This window comes from Rhincodon typus, chromosome 26, assembly GCF_021869965.1.
Source record: "Rhincodon typus isolate 14 chromosome 26, sRhiTyp1.1, whole genome shotgun sequence".
In the NCBI taxonomy this organism is placed as follows: Eukaryota; Metazoa; Chordata; class Chondrichthyes; order Orectolobiformes; family Rhincodontidae; genus Rhincodon; species Rhincodon typus.
This window is the reverse complement of record NC_063357.1, coordinates 42,521,825-42,544,707: the sequence shown is the minus strand read 5'-3', so window position 1 is coordinate 42,544,707 and position 22,883 is coordinate 42,521,825. Positions and strand designations below refer to the sequence as shown.

General features: G+C 39.6%; 1 protein-coding gene across 1 annotated transcript in view; it reads right to left on the bottom strand.

The window, feature by feature from the left end:
* cux1b (cut-like homeobox 1b) overlaps positions 1-22,883 on the bottom strand; it is a 487,386-nt gene that overhangs the window by 16,424 nt on the left and 448,079 nt on the right. The window contains exons 15-18 of the mRNA XM_048612610.1: positions 9,565-9,701; positions 6,846-6,909; positions 5,743-5,855; positions 752-868 (exon numbers count right to left, since the gene is read on the bottom strand). Coding sequence (XP_048468567.1) covers positions 752-868; positions 5,743-5,855; positions 6,846-6,909; positions 9,565-9,701 — 431 coding nt within the window. The remainder of the gene's footprint in view (positions 1-751; positions 869-5,742; positions 5,856-6,845; positions 6,910-9,564; positions 9,702-22,883) is intronic.

Genomic DNA, 22,883 nt, shown 5'->3' with positions numbered 1-22,883 from the left:
TGTTTAAAATCAAATTCTTTAATGATAAATTTAAAAGATGTGCATAATTCTTTCCCATGAATCTTACTGATTGTGTGTGTGCTTTAAGTTGGCATTGAACACTGAAATTCCACAAGACTGACTGTGATGGAATTAGATAAACATTTAAATTAAAAGAGAGATTTGGATTTATACAATTTGCCTCTCATGATCTAAAGTTGTTCCAACCTATTAAACTAGTGACTGCATTTCAAAAGTACTTACAGTAGAAATGCTGTAATGCAAGTAAATGAACAGAGGTATTATAGTGTCAGTACTAAACCAGAAACGCAAAAGGATGAGAGTTCAAATTAACCACTGTAAATTGGAAAATTAAAATCAATAAATCTGGTAATTTATGGGCTAGGATCAGAAAATAAACGCTACTTCTTTATGATAGTTACAGAATAATGGACACAGTGTCCTGGAATTCTGGAAAACCCTAGTATGCCACTTACTAAAAAAAGATTTTTTCCAGTCTCTGTAATTAAATTGGCTGTGGTCAATAAACGCCCAGAGTGTTGTAAAACAGACTCATAACGAGCATGTGTGTAAATAAAGGTTTTGGGGCCTGGTTAACAGTGAAGGTAAGCTATGAAAGAATATTTCCTCATTTGCAGTGTAACTTCAGCACTTAATCGGGATTAGACTTACTTGTTTTACAGTTAGCCGGTTGTTGTAAAACAGGCTAACCTATTATAAGTTTCTATCATGTTTTGAAGATTACACTCACTCTGCCAGGGTAGCTCTGCAGGAATTTGATTTTTTCATACAGTTTGATATTGTCAGCACGCAGGTTGTCCAACTCGTTTTGAAGTGCATGCAAAGTTTGCTGCATCATTCGGTTATCCTGGAACATAAAAGGTAACGTTCGGTGAGAATATCCTAGCAAACTGCAATTCAAGCTCAGCGCAGCACTGGAAGCCTTTGCGACTATACACGTATTATGAGACCCAGACAGGGGAAACATAAAGGAATTGTTGTGTACATCAGTGGGCAACATACAGCTCTAACCAAAACTTGAAGTAGATTTCTTTAACATCTTCATTCAGAAAATAACTGTCCAGAGTCTAAACTTCTGTTTTTAGTATTGTTTCCTCATCATCAAGGCACCAGAGGTTTGAGATTGACTCAGGTCCAAAAATAAGGCCCCAGCTGGATGCACAATAAATTGCATTTTAGAGTTATCTTACAAATTTCTGGAAATACTTGCACTGAAAAAATACAATGCTTGCTGGAAAGAAAAGGCTTACATTCATAGAACACCTGTCAGGACTTTAGAATGAACTAAATTGTTTTACAGCCAATGGAGTACTTTTGAAGTTGTAATGTTGGGAAACAGCATTGAGATTAATTACTAGATCATGCGTTTTTGATAATTTTCCTTCAGGAATAAACATTGGCAAGGACAAGGGGAGACACTCTTTGCTCTCCAAATAATTCGAAGAGATTTCTTTATATTTCCACTTTCAAGGACAAAGGAATCCAAGTTTAACGTTCTACCTGAAAGAGGGCACTCTGACAGCACAGCAACGCCCAGTATGCCTGTAAAATCGTCAGCTTGGATCACTGGAATGGGATTTTTTTTTAAATTCATTCATGGGATGAGGGCGTTGCTAGCTAGGCCAGCATTTATTGATTAGCCCTAATTGCCCAGAGGGCAGTTAAGAGTCAACCACATTGCTGTGGGCGTGGAGTCACATGTAGGCCAGACCAGGTAAGGATGGCAGTTTCGTTCTCTAAAGGATATTATTGAACCAGATAGGTTTTTCCGACAATTGACAATGGATTCATGATCATCATTAGATTCTTAATTCCAGATATTTTATTGAATTCAAATTCCATCGTCTGCTATGGCGGGATTCAAACCTGGATCCCTAGAACATTACCCGGGTCTCTAGATTAACAGTCCAGCGATAATACCACTAGGCCAAAAGACTTTTTTGGCTCAGAGGTGAGATGCTTTAAGGAGCTGGAATGTTGCTTTTACTGTGCCCCTCTTTTTTGTTAAATGATTCTCTCTTCTGCTGATTACTTGTCTTTGTGATACAATCCACCGTATGTGGTGCCAAATAGACATTCTGAGGTTTGGTAAAAGTTTCCGAAAGTATTAGGAAGGATGCATACTGGGCAGATTGATTATTGCATTTGAAATCTGAGTACCAAGTAAAATACTTAAAAGTTAGAAAAAAGACACAGTCAGGTGGGACTGATGGTGTGTTCATCATGTGTTTGTTACTGTAGGATTCCCAAGATCACCAAGAATCTTTGCAACTTCATTGGACAAACTAAACCTCAATGTACGTTGCACAATTTCACAGTCTGTAGACAGTAGTAAAACTGGAAGTTTTGTCAATTGTGAGAAGAATGCAGAACTTCAAGAGGACACAGATAAGTTTGTGGAACGGATGAACAGGCGGCAGATGAAGCTCAATGCAAAGAAATGTAAAGTGATTCATTTTGGTAGCAAAACATGGAGAGACAATACAAAGGGGGCAAGTTTAGATGTTCTCTAGACCAGGAGGCCTGGTTTCAACTTCCATCTGCTCCAGGGGTCAGGCATAATATCTCCAAACAGGTTGATTAAAATATTTATAATTCTAGAGGTACTGAAGGAGGAGGACCTGGGATTTGTGACGGACTGGCACTATAATTATCACGTAGCTGCGCCGTTGACTAGATTCTTGAATCAGATTAGTCTACCTCAGATGAATAAATTGGCCTCAAACTTTCACTACCAGTCGTCATCTTGATGCCAGACTGACTGTGCTAATCTACTCCCAATGTGAAGAGTCACTGTTAGTCAACAGACAAGTATAGTTTCTGTCACCGCTAGTTTGTGACGAGTAACTGCAAGAGATTTATGCATTAACAAAAATTTCTACAATTAAACATTGGGAAGACTCTAGCCAACCTACTGACTCCATCCCTCTCTATGGCAACAGTCTGAGATTAAGCCAATTTTTTCACAGCCTCAGTGTTGCATGTGATCCTGAGATGAGTTTCTAATCTCACATTTGTGCGATCTCTAAGAGTCAATGCTGCAGAGAATTCTGAAGGGGGAGAACAAACAGACAGAGATTGTGATACATACTGGTACCGAGAACATAGGTAGAATAAAAGTAGAGGTCCTAAAAGCAGAATTCATGGAACTAGGAAGCGGATGAAAGAACAGGACCCAAAAGTTAGTAATATCTTGATTACTTCTAGTGTTGTGTGCAAGTGAGTGTAGGAATAAGAGGTTAGTTCAGGTGAATGTGTGGCTGCAGACATGGTGCAGGAGGGAATACTTTAGACTTCTGGAACATTTGGACCATTTTTAGGGACAGTGGAACATATTCAAGGCAGACAGACTGCACTTGAATCAGAATGGAACCAGCATCCTTGCAGAAGGTTTTGCTAGTGCTACTAGGAAGGGTTTAAATTAACTTGGCAGGGGTTGGGATCCAGCGAGAACATTCTGCAGGGGAAAACGAATGGCTTGAATTAGAACAGATAGCAAGTGAATCAGGAAAGCAGAGACATTAATCGGCCAGTTAGGGCACAAGGGAGTTTGGCAAGGTTGGATGGTACTTGCTTAACACTTGGAGTCTGAAAAACAAGGCAGATGAGTTGAGGGCACAAATTAAAACATGGAAGCATGATGTCATTGCTGTCATGGTTGAGAAAGGGGCAGAATGGCAGCTCAATATTCCAGGATATAGGGTCTTCAGGTGAGATGTGGAAGGAGGTAAATGAGGAGGAGATGTCACAATTTTGATCAGGGAATCTATTAAAGCAGGAGGGATGATATCATAGATGCCTGCTCCAATGAAGACATATGGGTAGACTGTAAAAACAAAAAGGAACAATCACATTGCTGTGAGCGTGGAGAGACTCCCAAGAATCCAAGAGAAATAAGAGAGATGTTCAGGCAAATTTCAGGGAGCTGTAACACAGAAATATAGAAGATAGGAGCAGGAGGAGACCATTTCGACCCTTCAAGTCTGCTCTGCCATTCTTCATGATCATGGTTGATCATCCAACTCAATAGCGTAATCCTGCTTTCTCCCCACAACCTTTGATCCATTCACTCCAAGTGCTATATCTGGTCGCCTCCTGAATACATTCAATGTTTTGGCATTAGCTACTTCCTATGGTAATGAATTCCACAGGCTCACCACTCTTTGGGTGAAGAAATGTCTCCTCATCTCTGTCCTAATGGTCTACACCGAATCCTCATACTTTGACCTCTAGTTCTGACACACCCACCATCAGGAACATCACCCTGCATCAACCCTGTCCAGTCCTGTTAGAATTTTATAAGTCTTTATGAGATTCCCCCCTCACTCGTCTGAACTCGAGTGAAAACAATCCCAACCTAATCAGTCTCTCTTCATTCATCAGACCCGCCATCTCCAGAATCAGTCTGGTAAACCTGTGCCTCGAGAGCCAGAGGATCCTTCCACAGAAAAGGAGACCAAATTGCACACAGTATTCCAGATGTGGCCTCACAAAGGCCCTGTATAACTGCAACAACTCACTCCTGCTCCTGTACTTGAAACCTCTCGTAATGAAGGCCAATATACCATTTGCCTTCTTTACCATCTGCTGCACCTGCATGCTTACCTCAGCGACTGCTGCACAAGGACACCCAGGTCCCATTGCACACTCCCCTCTCCCACTAAAAGTGATACTGGGAGTTTCAACTTCCCCAACAGTAACTGGGTTAGTCATAGTATGAAAGATTTACAGACAGTGGAATTTTTTAAATGCATCCGCGACAGCTTTTTAAGCCACTATGCAAAAGGCCCTACAAGAGAGGGAGTGTTTCTGGGCTTAATTTTAGGTAACGAAGCTGGACAAGTAGTTAAGTATCAGTGGGAGAGCACTTTGCAGACATTGATCATAACTCAGTTAGATTCAAGATAGTTATGATAAGAGATAAGGCTAGGCCTGTAATCAAAGTTCTCAAGTTAGGGGGAAAGCTGACTTTAATATAATTTGATATAAATTGGCCGGAGTGGACTGGGAGCAGATACTTTCAGGTAAATCTGTGTCAGAAAAGTGGGATGCATATAGAAGGAAATATTGAGAATAAAGGAGGCTTCAAACAGCCTGCTCCAATTCCCATCTCTTATATTCCTATACTCTGCTCTGCAGAAATTGAATCCAATCAACACTTCAGTATCATACTTGCAGCTTTCTGGTTCAGCAGCTCCCAGGCAAATTAAAACGGTGGAAGTCAGTAATTCAGACCGAAATTGCTTGGAAGTCTAGAGTTTCAACAGGCCAATTTTATTCGCATGGTACCAATCTTGTGCTCATTTTCAGCATTTAGCCACGGATTATTTTTACTAGATCAGATAAGGTTGAGATGAGGCTAAGTTAAAATTTTTAAAATTATGAATGGCTATATGTTAAGATTGTCACCAAGCGTGTGGGAGAAAGACTTTAGGAAAAAAAAAGCATTGTTTTACAAATGAAATTGCGCAAGTCAGGAATGTTTTCCACAGGAAGAAACTGGGACAAAAATTATTGCAACTTTTATGGCAAAATTACTGTGGGTTTGGTGTTTGGCTGTTGTATCAAAGAACTGGCATAAACATGATGAATCAAATGGCTTCTTTCAAGCCTGTCAATTCTACGGTCCAGCTGCTTTTTGAGACAATATTTCTCACAGGTGAAAGACATGAATTACTTTTCAGAAGTTCTACATAGTATGAAGTGTTTTAGCATACGTACAGATTCCAACTCCTGGTTTCTGGCTCGAAATCTTTCTCTCTGGCTTGAGATGATGGAAAGCAGAGAGTCCATCTGTCCCTGGGGAAGTTCAGAGGTTGGAAAAGGGCCAGAACCTTCAACACAGAAACATATTTAGTCTGCATATTTGGAAACATTTGTTAAAAGGTATGCCTTTGCTGTATATTAAAGCACCAATTTCTTCAGCACTCCAACCACAGTCAATGTATTCTGAAAGACTTTCTGCTTACAATCCATCCCAGCCCACAAACTCATTGGTCATCGACATTTATCCTAGTGGGTAACTGGAAAGCTAAGTGTGTCTTCATTACTGAATGGATGACTCCAAACTGTCAGTCAACATGTTGTCTCTTTCTTGCTTCAGATATTATTATATCAAACAAAAATGTTCACAGAAAACACACATATGATTATCTTTAATACCTCTATGATGTTTTTCTCCTGGGCTGTTTACAATTACGACAGCAAGAGAGCCTTGAGGGCTGCTAAACTTACCACAGCTACACAAAATAGAAGAAACCTAATTCAAGGAGTTCAAACTACCAAGAAATGCAGATTCAAAGGTGGGAGGTAGGGACAGACAGAAGGAGAAGGGAGGCACACTTATACATGATCACCATTCAAAGTGTAGCTCCACTGATGGCTTCTCTCACCCTCCACATTCATCTCGTTATCTCTAGTCTAACCAGGGCTTTCTTCCATTTGCAAGAAACTACCTCACTAAACTCTCCCTTACATCTCTTCCTCTCTCCTTGAAAAGTCTTTGATTGACCTATATCCATTCAATGTCATATTCTTTCAACTCTTCTCCACAAGTGCTTGTCAGGTATTTTTTTCTGTGAAGAGCAATGTAATTAAAAATGTTGCATAAATGCATTATTAATAACACAAGTAATAAAATATGAAAGAAATACAGTTGAACATTTTTTAAGAAGCAAGTGTATCAGATTCAATATTTATATCACTTGATCACAGATCTTTCATTTGTCTTACATTCATCTTGGTTCAACATTCAGAACCTATCACTGGCTTTCTGAAAACATTAGTTTCAGACACTAGATATTTTGGATTTTTTTCATTCTTACCAAAGAGGGCTGTAGCTTCTTTGATGGGTTCTGGAATCTTTTCTATGTTGCTCAGATCTGCTCCCTGATGTCAGTGAAAAATCAGAATTTTCAGTCAGTTCAACGAAAGGACACTGGCTAGACCACAGTTATTAACCCCTGGTCACTATAAAAGGTTAACAGCTTGGATTTAGGGAAATATTCAATGGAGCAATACCAACACTAAATTCATGACAGAATGCTTATAAACAGGCTTTCCCGCGTTGGAACATTCAAGCTAGGGGGTAAAGGCTAGACTTGCAATTTATTTTAGGACAAAAAAATGATAGTGAAGTGGACAGTTAGAGAGATTTAGGGAAAGAATTCCAAAGTTTAAAGCCCTGGCAGCTGTAAGCGTGACTATCAATGTTGGAGTCATTGAAACTTCATGTGAAGGCTGTACCTAATTATTTTTCTTGTGTATTCGATTGTGGACTGAAGTGGGAAAAGGACTGATTTAAAAACAAAGATTGTTGAAGGACTGTTGTACTTTTTAGAAGCAAGTTACTGACATCGAGAAGGCGATGGCCTAACGGTATCTTTGCAAGACTATTCATCCTGAGACCCAGGTAATGTTCTGGGGACCCAGGACTGAATCCTGAATCTTGCCATGGTAAATGGTAGAATTTGAATTCAAAGTCATCTGCTAATTAAGAGTCTAATGATGACCACGAAAGTTGTCAAATTGTTGGACAAACCCACCTGGTTCACGAATGTCTAATCTGCCATCCTTTCCTAGTCTGACCTACATGTGATTCCAGGCCTATAGCACTGCCCCCTGGGCAACTAGGGGTGGACCATAAATACCCTTGCCAGCAACGCCCACATTTAGAATGAACTAAGAACAAAAATAAACTTGTAAGTGTTATTTACATAGCTGTTGGTTCAAATAGTGGGGAAAGCCTAGTTACAAATGAGCTGGAGCCAGATGGAGATATAATATATATACATATAAAAAAGGAGACTCAGCCACCAACAAATAGCTGACTGGTCTTGAACTAATGACCAGTTATATCTTTGAAATAGGCTTACTGCTTGTCAAAAACTGCGATTGGCTCACAGGCAGCTCAGCATCTTGTGGGTATGAATGTTCGGTCAAGAAGCTGTTTTTGTTCTGCAGTAAAACACATCTCAAGCCTGAAGATAACAAATTTATTTCCTCTCAACAGTTGCTGTGAGCTGTGACTTTTATTTAATAATTCAAAGATTTTTAGTAAGTGTGAACCAGCCACCCTGTGTCTCCTGCAAGCTATCAAGAAGCAACATTCTAATCAGCAGGATCATCTTGCAAACCCTGTGAATCAGGGATCAGCAAGCTGTATTATCAGCTCTTCCCTCCACCTGTAACACTCATATTTTGTTTTGTGATTATCTACATGCGTGTGTGTGTGAGAGAGAGTATGTGTGTGTATACAGAGGGGACGTTTTGTAAGTGGATTAGAGCGTTAACTAGTAGAATTATTGTTTGATTGCTCATAATGTTTTTATTCATTCATGTGGTGTAGGCACTGCTGGCTGGACCAGCATTTATTATCTATCCCTAATTGCCCTGAAGGCAGTCAAGAGTGAACACACTGCTGAGAGTCTGGAGCCAGACCAGATAAAGATGGCAGTTTCCTCCTAAAGGACAGTAGTGAACCAAATGGATTTTTCAGACAATCCACAATGGTTTCATGGCCATCATTAAACTCTTAATCCCAGCATTTTGAATTTCACCATCTGTCATGGCAGAATTCAAACCTGTGATCCCAGAACATTATCTGGGTCTCTGGATTGATAGCAATTATGTACTCATTTCTAAATATATTGATTTGATTTCCACTGCATTACCCCAGTGAAGTAGAATTAGAGGAGTTCAGGTATCTCAGGGTGTGGGCTTGGATGAGATTACAGCAATAAGGAGGGTCAAGTCGGTTAAAGGATTTCAAAATGACAATTTTAAAATTAAGAGTTTGCTTATCTGGGAGCCACTGTAGGTCGGTGATGATGTGTGAGTTTAATTAGGATAAATGTTGGCAGTTGGCCAGGAGCACGCCAGAATAGTCAAAACTCAGGGCAACAATGCCATGGGTGAGGGCTTCAGCAGCAAATGAGTTGAGGGAGGGGCTCAACAGACAATGTTTTGGAGGTTAAAATGTAGTGTCAGCAATGCTGAGCAACGAATAGATGTGTGGTCAGAGCTAATCTCAGAGTCACACAGGATACTGAGATTGTGAATAGCCTCAGACAGTAACCATGGCGTGGGGAGGAGGTGGCAGTATGGAGTGGAGATTTTGCCAGGCAGTGAAGACAATGGCTTTGGTATTTCCGATACTTGAATTCATCTAATACTGGATGTTGGACATGCAGAATGATAATTTAGCAGTACTGGCGGTGGTGAGGAAAACCTTGTTGTCATTAGTAAGTAAGTGGTATTCCATCACACTCCTCATTAGTGGCCTTGTGGAGTTTAAGGAGTCAGGAGGTGAATTACAAGCTGTAGAATATCTAGCCTCTGACTTGCTCTTTTGATCACAGTATTCATATGGTTCATTCATTTATGTTTATGGATGATGATGGTCTCCAGAATGTTGCAAAGTTCATTGATGGTAATGTTGTTGAATGTCAAGGGAAGATAGTTATGTTGGAGATGATCACTGTCTGGCATTTGTGGGCTATGGTGTCATCAATACCCAACCCATACCCATGGCAAAGTTTGTACCTCAGTATCAGGGCGTGGCAGGGAGGACATTGATTGGATAGTGCTGAGGTCTTGTTCCAGCTTTATGATCAGCTCCTTCTGTCCTGTTGTGGTTTTTACAGCCTCAGTGAACTGCATCTGTAACTCAGCATAGCGAGCTGCAGCAATACAAATCATTAACATGAATCATAATGGAAATCTGAAACAAACATTAAAAGACTCTCAACATCTAATAGTTACTGAGTCAGCATTTAAAGAGAGGAGTAAGGTTATTTCATGTGGTGAGTCGATTAGCATATGGAAAGACTCAGGGTGGAAAGAAAACATTAAGAGGGCAACATAAGCACAAGAAATTACAACTGATAAGGAAATAAAGAACAGGATGAAGAAGCAATCACATAAGAATAAATGGTCACTGGCAACAGGAACACAAGTTGGCATGTTGGTATGGTGGGCTAAGTTAAAGGAGTTATTTAGTTCAAGATGGATGATGAAAAGAGTAGAAAGTGCAAAGGCAGAATGAGGGATGAACCAACTATATCATTAACTGGACACTTAAAAAGGACATATGTGAATCATAAAGATGTGCTTGGAGTACTACTGGAAACGAGGAACCGTGCCAGAAGCCAGGACAATGTGAAATGCAGTGACTTAATTAAAAGAAAGAAGAAACTGCAGGAGACTCTGAGGTAACAAGGTGTAGAGCTGGATGAACACAGCATCAGAGGAGCAGGAAAGCTGACATTTCGGGCCTAGAACTGAGACTCTGCAGGTTAACTGCAGGCCAGTTAGTCTCACAGTAGTTTTAGGAATATTACATTTCTACATTTCTTCAGTTCTGTAACAATGTCACTGAACTGAAACATTAATTGTGTTTCTCACCACAGATGCTGCCTGATCTGATGAGCTTTTCCAATAGTGTTGTTTTTATTTCAGACTTTTATTTCAGCCATGTACAGTATTTTGTTTTAGTATAAAGAACAATTTTTGAATCAAACACATTGATGACTTGGAGAGATTTAAATAAATTGGAAAGAACAATCAGATGGGTGGTCATGCCAGAAAATGGAGTATTTTGATAAAGTGATAAAAGGTGCAAATATGACAAGATGACATGATCAACTTGAATTTGAGCAGGATTGTTGAGAAGATACCAAACCTAACACTTAATTACCAGTCATGCTACTGGCTTCAATGTACTGAGATGGTCTGACAGGGTCTATGTGAATGGGAAGTATTCTATATGGGGAGGTAATGAAGAGGACGATCTTGCAAGGCATGGTGTTCACACTAATATTCATCAACACTATCATTTCAACTTTGCAGAGAGCAAAATAGGAGAAATATTTAAACAAGCTAACTGTTGGGAATTTGGGCATGATGTTGGAAAATACAGTTTAATGTTTAATGCTTCAGAGATTACAAAATTAATAGAAATTACAGACATATCAGGAACAGGATATTGTATCTAACAGCAGTGAAAAAAATTAATGGAATATTGGGTTACAGTGGATGAGGTTGGAGGGCAGACGGGAAGTATTGGGTAGCCTACACAGAAAGTGGTGGAAGCTGATTTTGTAATTACTTTAGGATGAGTAATTTCTATGGTTATGGCAAAAAAAAAGTGGATGTTCCCACTAAACATGACTGCTCTGTCAATGAAGTACAAAAGTTTGTATTGCCTTCTTTTATGGTATAACCTTCTATCTCTCCATGATAAGAATGTTCATCAGATCAATTTTATGCATGGCTTTGAAATTCACAGGGAGGATGGATTCAAGTTGGAACAAGAATGAATCGGTATTACAGAAAAGGTCTGTAGAATGAAACATATTCAAAGATTTGGCACAACTTATTATAAAGAAAATTGAAGGGACAATTATAACATTCAAGGAGGCAAATCAGTCAAGGCTTTTCTATACTGGCAAAAGATGGCAGATTGGGAGAATGTGTTTAAGATGAGAAGACAAATACTTAAGTAGGAATCAACAATACATTTCTTTGCTAGGAAATTGAATAGCTACTGGAACAATTTGTAGACTAAATTAGTTTAAATCTTTTTCAGATATATGCTTTTGGGGAAAAGCACATTACTAGGATAGCAGAAAGGTAGCACAGACGGACCTACAGTTCCTTCTACCCTGAGATTTCTACACTGATTTTCCATTCCTTTGAGGTGCTGACTGACTTCCTGTACATTTCTGCTTTTTTCCCCCCCATAACAGGAATCACTAAGTTTCATGTTTAAGTTAATGAACTGGAAACTATATCCCTTTTATTTCAATCAGGAGGTTAACTAAGTTGCAAAGTGCGACCACCTCTGATAATAGAACCGGTGTAGCATTTATATGCCAATTCATTGTAGCCAACAGCGTGTGAACAAATGTCCAGGTACTATCCTGTGATATTCACAACTCAGATAACAAGGTGTAGAGCTGGATGAACACAGCAGGCCAAGCAGCATCAGAGGAGCAGGAAGGCTTTTTTTTTTGACATTTCGTGCCTAGACCCTTCTTCAGAAATGGGGAAGGGGCAGGGGGTTCTGAAATAAATAGGGAGAGAGGGGGAGGCGGATAGAAGATGGATAGAAGAGAAGATAGGTGGAGAGAAGACAGACAGGTCAAAGAGGCGGGGATGGAGCGAGTAAAGGTGAGTGTAGGTGGGGAGGTAGGGAGGAACCCTAACCCTAACCTTCTGATGCTGCTTGGCCTGCTGTGTTCATCCAGCTCTACACCTTGTTATCTCAGATTCTCCAGCATCTGCAGTTCCTACTATCTCTGAAACAATACTCACAACTCAGTTCCTCTAGCTGAAGTTCCCTTAAAAACCATCAGCTAAGTATTTGAAAAGATAAAAAAAAATTCAGTCTATTTTAGATTCTTTCTTCAGCCATGCTGTCTGGAATCATTAATAATGTATTAATATCTGGCCAGATCAACCAAATATGTACACTCCTCTGTTTTACTGTAGATATTTAATCATTCATAACAAAATTTCTGGACCTAGATTTCTGCAATGTGACATTTTTCCTAAGGCAACTGTTTAACAGATTAAATAACACAATTCTAAATCAAATATATTTTTGGAATACAATACATTTGCAAACAATTCCAAGTGATTAGTAGTTACTTTGCTGAATTCTGTCTTTCATTAACATAAGAAATAGGAACAGAAGTAGGCCCCGCTCAAACTTTCCAATCTGCTTTGCCATTCTACAAAATCATGACCGAACTAATTGAAGCCTCAATTCCACTTTCCTGCCCGTCCTTCAATAACCCTCAATTCGCATCAATTAAAGGTCTGTCTAACTCAATCTAGGATACATTATATAGCCTAGCCTCAAGTGATAAATAAACATGGTGACTTTCAGAGAAGAGACTCCCCCTGTCGTAAATGGCTGACTTTTATTTCTAAACTCTGCACCCAGTTCTAGATTTCTCTCAAGAGAAGGAACATTCTCCAACATATCCACCCAGTTAAGGCCTCTCATAATCCTGTACGTTACAATAATATCCACTCTATTTCTTCTAAGGTCTAAACAGTTTACCCCCAACCTTTCCTCACAACTTGCTTTCTTTGCTGTCTTTGTACCAGCAGCAAGTTTGACTGCAATACATTTGTTCTCTTTATTCAAATGATTAAAACAGAGTATAAATAAGACAAGGAGCGGTATAATGGCATTATCACTGGATCTGTAATCCAGGCTGGTGTTCTGGGATAAAGGTTAAAATCCCACCTTGGCATGTGGTGAAACTTGAATATAGTTAAAACTAAATAGAAATTTTAAAAAAAGCCTTGTGGTGTCCACGTTACAACTGTTGTAAAAATCCAATCGGGTCACTGATATCCTAGAGAAGGAAAACTGCCATCCTCATCTTGTCTGGCCTACATGTGACTCCAGACCTACAACTATCTTAGCTGCTCTCTGACATGACAGAATAGTCACTCAATTCTATGGTAGTTAGGGATGGGCAATGAAATGTAGCTCAGCCAGCAACAGCCACATCCTATGAACAAATAACAAAGCTTTGGCACTGATCCCTGTAGCTGGATACTGTTTACCTTCCTGAAAATGGCCCATTTGTCTTAATTCTCTTGTTTCCTTTTAGTTAGCCCATCTATACTCTATGTATTAGCCCCAACACAATACTCTCTTATCTTGTATGGCAACCTTTTGTCTGACACTTTATTATTGGCTTGATTACAAAGCCAACTGACTTTCTGATGTCTCATGTTTCTTTGCTGATTCAATGTAAAGAATAAGATAAATATCATTAAAGGTCCCTCAAATTTAATACATCTGAAACATTGAAACATGCCAAACATGTGTCACTGAAAAAATACATTTGGAAAAAATAGGGACCCACTAAGTTTAGATTGTGGGTTTTGAGAAGAAAAATCAATCTTACCTCTTTCAACAAAAAGGGGCAGTGACTTCCATGATTAAAATAACAGCTAATGTTGTGTTTGAATCAACAATAAATTTCCATACATATAAACATGCTACAAAACACAACAATTCAGAGACTTCTTAAACATGGTATGCACAGACTGGGTAATAGAACACTCACAGCAGACCTTGTTGGAATATATTTCCAATACTTATTTTGCTCATGGCCAATTTTGTGCACATTCATCCCTTTTTAACAATGAATATAATAATTAATCATTAATACCATCACTGGTCATTTCTGCAGCTGATTGCCTAAAACCGTTATTGTGAAATTCAAGAGAGATTACATTTTCCAAATAGGATTAATGAACTTCTGTCTGTTTTGAGTAAATGAAGCCCTACATCATGAATGGCAACTCAAAAACTTTTAACTACTTTAATAAACATATGAGGGTGCAGGTCTTCATGCCACTCTTCTAAATAACGACTTGAACTAGCTGAAGAAAATAAGCGTAAATGCAGACTCGATACGGAAAGTAAAGCAGCGTGCAGGTTATGTCACTGGGCAGCAGGGGGTGCACTGCAAGAAGCATCAACCATCTTTATGGGGTACACCATTTCTTGTTTTCAATTCACTGCAGAACAAAACAGAATGAGGCATCAAATACAAGGAAGCTTATATTTTCCCACAATTGCACTAAACCCAATTTCTCATTAAGTTATTTTACAGACTCATCTCAACAATTTTTTGTTCTCAAATAAAAGGGAAATCCATTTATCTTAGGTTAGTAACTGCATCTGTGACTGACGTTCCCTGTTCATGATATATTTTCCTCGTACTCACTGTACTGAAAAGCAGTTTCTGCACCAAGTAATATTTTGCATCTATTACTAGGCAATCCAACTGCAATAGAAGAGGGAGAAAAACAGGGAGTGAGGAACAGGAGTAAGGTCCTGAGCTCTGAGGCTGGTAGCTGTTTAGAGATGAGCATAGCTTCCAGACATTGTCTAAACAATATCCTGCCAAGAAAGTATTTGAAGAATGTCATGTAGAAATTAGACTGAAGTGAGGACCACGTTATATTCTAGTCTTTGTCTGCTTGTATGCTTACAATGAATTCATATAACCCTTAATGGTTAGTACTACAAATAAAATTCATCCCCCCCCCCGCCCCCACTCTTACACCAACATTGAAAACTTTAGAAGAGTATCCACACAAATTATTCTTCTGACAGCTAGGAGCTACCTCTCAACTTTCAACTACTGAGGAAAGAGGAGAATCTTGAATTTTAGCAGAAACGCTTTGGTACATGTTGCTTGGTGTAACTAACTTTTGTGGATGTTTACATTAAAGATAAAAAGTACAGAGTCATAGAATTTTAGACTCTGAATCATTACTAAGGTAGGTATAAAGCTGCTATTTACTCAGAGAACTGCTGAAAGTTGCTAAGTCACCAAATTAAAAACACACTTGTTTAAGAAAAAATTGGCATGAATTTTAGAAGCAAAGGGGATAAACAGGTGGGTTAAGATTGGGTTAGATCTTAAAATTCTAAGAACTTGAAATTCAAACTGAACACACTTCCTTTGGGATTAAACAGAGGCAGGACAGGAGGTGGACGATCAATCCACTCCAGGGGTGCAGTTAGCAATTTAATATTTTAATGAGGCTGGCTTCCAATTATTTGGGCTGCTTCGCACATTTAATTCTGCCAGGAAACACAGCAACTGAATATAAGAGGAATGATTTGGGGAGAAGGTAAGTATCTTCACAGAACAGCTCAAGAGTTAGAGGCAGCAGGAATGTTTCTCTTGCACACAGTCCAAAGATGACTGACAAGACTGGGGACTGACCCTATCTGCTGTTGTGACTTGATGTTGAGTCCTCCCTACCTGAACAAAAGCCAACTCTGATAATCAGACTGACTTCCAAGTGGGGAACCTGCAAAGTACAAAAAGATGCCTCTAAAGAGTTAAAACCCACAGTGTGCAGGGAAACTTGGCCTTCCAGACTTGCCATCAAAAATTCTGCTCCCTTCCACCTGATAAGGTGACTGTCAGGGTGATTAAATTCTGTGAATATGGTGTTTCATGAAAGAAGTAAAGACGTGGTTTAAAGAATACCTTTCACTGCCTCAGGGTGTCCCTAAGAGCTTTATAGGCAATTATATAACTTCTGAAGTGTCATTACCATTGTAATATAGGAAATGCAGCTGACAATTTCATACACTCATCTCCCACAGATGCTACTGAAATAATTGACTCAATCCTCTATTTTAGTAATGCTGATTGAGGAATAAATATTGCCAAGTTCACCACTGAGAAGGTCCCTGCTTTTGTTCAAAGGAAGTCCACCTGAAAAAGGAGATGGGGCTTTCGTTTTAGCATCTCATCCAACAATCCAACACACCTTCGGTATTGCACAGAAAGGAATGTTAGCCTAAATTATGGGAACATCTCACAGAAGTGAACATCAACAAATTCCAACTCAGAGGTTACAGTCCTATCAACTGAGACACAGCTGACCTCCAAATAATGTTTCAGAATTTGTTTCATTGTGGTACTTCATTTCTTATGTATCTGGGTTCAATGGGAGTGTGTGAAAGTGGGGTGTGTCTGTGTGAGGTGCAAGGGTGCAATTGCAGTGCATGTGTGGGATGTGTCTGGGTGTAATGGGAGTGTGTCAGGTATAATGGGATCATGTTTGCAATGGAACGTGTGTGCGGGGGTGCAATGGACTGGGTGTGTGTGGGTACAATGGGATGCTGTGCATGTCAGGAGCAATAGGAGCGTAAGTGTGTCAGGTACAATGGCAGTGTATTTGTGTGTCGGGTACAATGTGATCATGTGTGCAATGCAGTGGGTGGGAGTGGGTGCAATAAGAGTGTGTGTGTGTGTCTCAGGTGCAATGGGACCGTGCATTGTTGGGTACTATGGGAGTGTGTGCGCACTACGGGAGAGTATGCACACTAGGAGTGTACGTGTTAGGGACGATGGGAGTGTGTGTACGCTTAGCTTCAGTGGGAGTGTGCGTATGTTTGTGTGCGGGTTCAATGGGAGCGAGGACGAGTAATGGGAGTGAGTGTGGATGCAAAGGGAGTGTAGGCATAACGGGAGTGAGAGTTGTGAGAGTGTGAGGGCACGTGTGTGCATGTGTGTGTTTGTTGAGTGCAAGTGGAGCCTGGGTGTTGATGAAAAACAAAACTTATGATCATTTCTCATTACTTAAGCAAAGATTATATGCTGCCATCAGGATGTGTGGGCTAATCTCAGAATAGTACTGATCCCCTTTAAGGAATTAGTGAACCACACTCCTCTCAGAATAATCTAGTGGGGGAGAAACTTTAAATTGTTAAGTGTTTGAAGATCATGTATACATTCAATGTATTGTATGTATATTTTAAAAATGCCATACTGTCTAATACTGTTCATTTGTTTGTCAGAGAAAGTACTGTAAGTGAAAAAAAGTCAAGGCATAAACACATAACAAAGCATGGTGTCATTGTCTCATATTAAGAATTAAAATTTCAGTTTATTTGGAACAAATCAGGTTGTCAGTAGATGCCTAAACAGTTTGAAGGGCAGAAACTGTGAACAAAAAAAGATTGTAGAATAAAGCAGCGCATTGATAACACATGATAAGTGAACTGATAATCAATAATTAGACCGCAAAACCCAGCATTCCAAATATGGTTGATCACATGATAAAAGGTAATATTGAAATCTAACACTGACTCCAGTGCACCATACAGATGCCTGAGGAACAGACTGCTCGAAAGCCGAGACCTCAAACCAACCACCAAGCTCACGGTCACAGAGCAGTAGCGGGGCCCCATCCTACTATATGCATCAAACCCTTCAAATCCCTGGCGTGTTATCACTAACGCTGTGTTCGCAAAATCCTGCAAATCCACTGCAGCACAGACATACCAACGTGGGTGTCCTCTCCCAGGCCAATATTGAGGCACTAGTCACATATGACCAGCTGCGATGGGTGAGCCACACTGCATGCCCAATGCAAGACTCCCAAAACAAGTGCCCTAGTTCAAGCTCTGCAATGGTAAATGATTGCTAGGAGAACAAAGGACACCCAGAAAGCCTTCTTAATCAAATGCAACATCCCCACTGACATGTGGGATTCATTTGGCTTACTATGCACAAACTGGGAAGACTTATTCACAAAGGCGCCAACCACTTCGAGTGTCACTCGGAGAATGTGAGGCCAAGTGCAAGCAGTGGAAATAGTGCACAGAATCCAGTGTCCCACCCACACCCCTCAAACATCACCTTCCCCACCCATGGCGAAGTCTGCAGCTCCAGGATCAGCCATTGCAGAACCCAACCCTCCACTGGAATGCAAGCAAGTCATCCTTGACCCTGAAGGGCTGCCAAAGAGGAGAAAGGGCAAATCTCCATAATAAATATTTATCCTTCTTATATTGTTATGTTTTACAAGTCCTTGACTTTGGCTTTGAAATGTATTAGATTGCTCTTATGTTCTGAAAGGTGCTTTGTGAATGTGAGTTTCTTCTCCTTGTTGTCTGTAAACTAGTGGATTTGAAAAAAGTGGTACTGCTGTATCACTAATGGACTATGAACAGGAAAGCAGTTGTTTAAATGGCGCTGGAATGTTCCATATGCTATTGCCAACTAAAACCAGAATGTTAGTACAGCTCACAAGCATTCACCTCTCACCCATCACTCCTGACTGTGACAATCATTACATGAAAATTTATAAGGGGTACATAACTGCCTGAATGAGTGCTTTAATACTATCTTGTACATCATCAAAAGGCTACATTCTTAATGTCAGCAAAAGTAGGCCATATGTGGTTTGCCACACTGTGTTGGGTTCAACGTAAAATGCAACATCAAATTTTATGCACCATAAGTATTAAAAGTCTCCTGCCCATCACTGACTGTACAATAGTTTGTGCACTGCAATACAGGACATCAGATTAACTAATGCAAGAGATACATCCAGTGTTTCTGGGGGATATTGTAAAAGACAGACAATATCTACGTAAAGCATGTGTGGTCGAGAACATTGTGACTTCAATTTCTGGAGGGTGCATTGTGGAAAAGAGGGTTTTAAGTCCCAGAATCAAACAGTTCAACAAAATTCAAAAAAATTCTGATCAATCTCTGAATGATCTTCATTCAATGTACAATTTGAAATCACATTTGATACATCCCGCTAAATACAATTACATTGTATTGAGACTGTTTGGAACTAACGATTTGGTCATTTTACGAGTTTGCTGGGGAGCTAGATTTCTATTCTGAAGCCCTTCTTATAGAGTGTAGAATAATAAAGAACAGTGGAAAACTGGACAATCTGTAGCAAAATCAAGCCTCACTCCACAGGTGAAAGACATTAAATCAGGACAAAACTATATGCAAATCTAGAAACAGTACTGCAAATTCTATCGATGGAATATAGGCTAAAGCCAATGTGCTAATGAAGTTTAACACTCAACAGATTGAGTGCTTAAAAAGGATTCATAATGTCTAATATGAAAAGTATAAGTTACATATTCTAGTAGGTTTTGCCTCTTAAGGGTCCCAATCCAAAACGTCAGCTTTCCTGCTCCTCTGATGCTGCCTGGCCTGCTGTGTTCCGCCAGCTCCACACTGTGTTATCTCTGACTCCAGCATCAGCAGTTCTTACTATCCCCAAGAATTCTGTATGCCTTCTTGAGCATCCTATCTACCTGTACTGACACCTTCAGGGATATGTGGACTTGTACACCAAAGTCCCTTTGTTACTCGGTACTCCCTCAGGACCTATCATTCATTGTGCATATCCTTCCCTTATTAGATCTCCCAAAATGAATTACTGCATTTATCAGGATTAAACTCCATCAGCCACCCCAATTTACCAGATGGTCAATATTAGGCTGTAGCCTGAGACCAACCAACTCACTATCAACAACATCACTAATTTTCCTGTCATCTGCAAACTTATTAATTACACCTACTACATTCACATTCAAATCATTAACGTACATAACAAACAGCAAGGGTCCCAGTACTGATCCCTGTGGTACATCACTAGAAGTGAGCTTCCAATCACAAGATCAATCCCCCACAATCATCTTTTGCCTCCTATTTGCAAACCAATTTTGGATTTCATTTGCCAACTAGCCTTGGATCCCATGGGGTCTTACCTTTTGGACCAGCCTTCTAGGAGGGACCTTGTCAAAGGCCTTACAGAATTCCATGTAAACCACATCAGTTGCACTACCCTCATTAATACATTTCGTCAACTTTCCAAAAAAACTCAATTAAGTCAGACAGGATCTCCATCTAACAAATCCAGGCTGACTATCCCTGATGAATTCCTGGCTTTCCAAGTGTTGATTAATTCTGTCCCTCAGATGTTTTTCCAATAATTTCCCTACCATTGATGTCAGCCTAATTGGTCTTTACTTACCTGGCTTATCCCTGTTGCCCTTCTTGAACCACATTTGGAGACAGTGTTCCTAGGACTAAGGCCAACACATCTGATTCAGACTGAAGAATAAAACTAATTTCAATTTAATCATTTGTCAACTAAAATTAGATAATTCCAGTTACTGAACATTCACTTTAAAGGTATAAGCAGGTTGGAGATGCTTACCAGATTATAACTAGAATGGTCTGGGCTGTTGATCAGAAGATCTTCATCAGGCAGGTGCAAAACATTCAATGTGAAACTCCTGCCATTTCTGTGTGGAGAGAATAATTGGACTTCTGCTCCTAGTTAGTGGAGATATAAATATGATCCACAATATGAAACAAACTTAATGTGAGCTTCTTAACTCGGACACCAATGCAATGAGTGCTAAACTAAGAAAGTTACAGTGAGTGTTGTTATACCTAGAAAAGGAAAAGAAGAATGTTCAATAGTCAAATAAAGAATTTTAAAAAGACTTTAAAAAGCAGAAATAACACACAACTATGTGACCTCTGTGTAAGACAAAAGTGCTTTCTGTCAAGGGATTATGCATAAATAAAGACAATGCAGGCCATTGCTGTGTTTGTATAAAAGATATTTACTTCAATTATCACACCTAGGGTGCTAGTGAATAATACATCATGTGAGTTTCATACAGTGATATTGCTTCTCCATATCATATAGGGACTGTTTACAGTGCTGAGAACAGAGTATGCTATATGGCTAATCACCAGTGACAGAAAAGAAAAGCTAGATCTGCCAATGGAGGGAGTAGATTCCACTACTGCCTGCCATACAGAAAAGTTTCAACCAGTTGTAACAAATACCGAGAAAAAACAGTTACGAAATGTGGATCACAGTGAAGAAAATGGGTGGTGTAAAGCTGTGTGTACAAAAATTACAACTTTTTTTGGTCAACTGGGTTTATTATTTGTGAAATTCCTTTGTGACTACCTGTGAATAGCAAATTCTAGAAAAGTCTAAGACATTTAGTGCGTGATAGCAAAAAAAAATGAAATACTGCTATAAACTGTAAGACACCACAACACACTTCGGGTGGGGAGGAGGAGCAGAGGGGGTAAAGACAATAAGCTTATTAAAATAGTCCAGGTCAGTGTTTTACACATGTGCTGCAGTACGACATGGAGCAATTCAGACACTGTCTGTCAGTGGCAAGTCATTATTGCACAAATGCTTCATGTGTAGTTCCAAAAATTCCCACCACCTCCCCCATATAAAAAAAAGCTTTGTAAATAAAACCTTCTTTTCTTTCTACTCCATATTCAAAAACTTGACTTGCAGGAGGCTCTAGGAGGCTGAAACAAAAGTTACAACCACTGTCTCACTTAAACTTATGAACCATAATCAGATGTACGTGCTAAAAATTATGACCATGCGAAGTAACAGATATTATCAACTGGCCAAACTCAGCAGAAATAAATTAAATTCATCTGCTATTAAACACTCTACAACCTTAACTGTGTACAATTCAAAAGATAAAACCAAAGCAAAATGCTAGAAACACTCAGCAGATCAGTCAGCATCTGAGATAGAGATGGTAAGTTAAAAATTTCAAGCGTAACCAAGATATTTTCTAATCAACCTGATCAGGGATGTTATTATACACCTCTGGAGCAGGAGCAACTTGAGCCTGGGCCTCATGACCCAGAGGTAGGGACACTCACTGTCACTGCACCACAAAAACCCTTCAGGTGTAACTGATCATAGCTGACTGAATGACATAGCTGACATGTTAACTTACTCATCCTCTCTAAAAGAGCATGAACAATTCAGGCCCGATAGGACAGCAATAGATGCTATTCTGTTGCAACCAACCAAAATAAACTCAACTATTGGTAGTGAGCACTGCAGTTCACTTGTTAAAAAACCCTTGAGGACAGCAGCCTTCAAACAGAACCAGGTGATTCACAAATGAGAATAAAGTAGGATCAAGAGTGTCACTTTATTCATACTTGGGCTGCCACCCCTGAGCATGGTGCAAGAATGGGCAAAGTGGGCCCTGAAAGAGTGGTACAATCTTTCATCACCCTATATAAATTAACATTCAGAATTCCCTAACAGCCTTTGTTCTGAAATATATTTAAACATTCCAGCGATATCTGTTTTCAGGGTGAATTCCACTTGTTATAAGGACAATGAATTTGGTCCCAGATATATCTAAAGGAGATCCCACAATACTTGTACCTTGATGTATCTGAAAATAGGATTGCTATACCTGAGTGTAGGATTCAGGTGACTTGAGTAATGTTTGGAGTGAAGAAGTAGGAGCAAGTACATACTAAAACCAGTAAGCAAGCACCGGCTATACCAACACTTCTAAACCTGGGACACCATGCCATCTTACAACTCATTAAATTCACTTCTTCCCCAAGTCCTAGTGCTACACCAAGCTTCTCACAACTTCGATGATACAAGCATAGCTCACTAGTCAATATTTGGTCAGTACCTCAACAGTCCTGCACACAGCCTATAATTCAGTACTGACA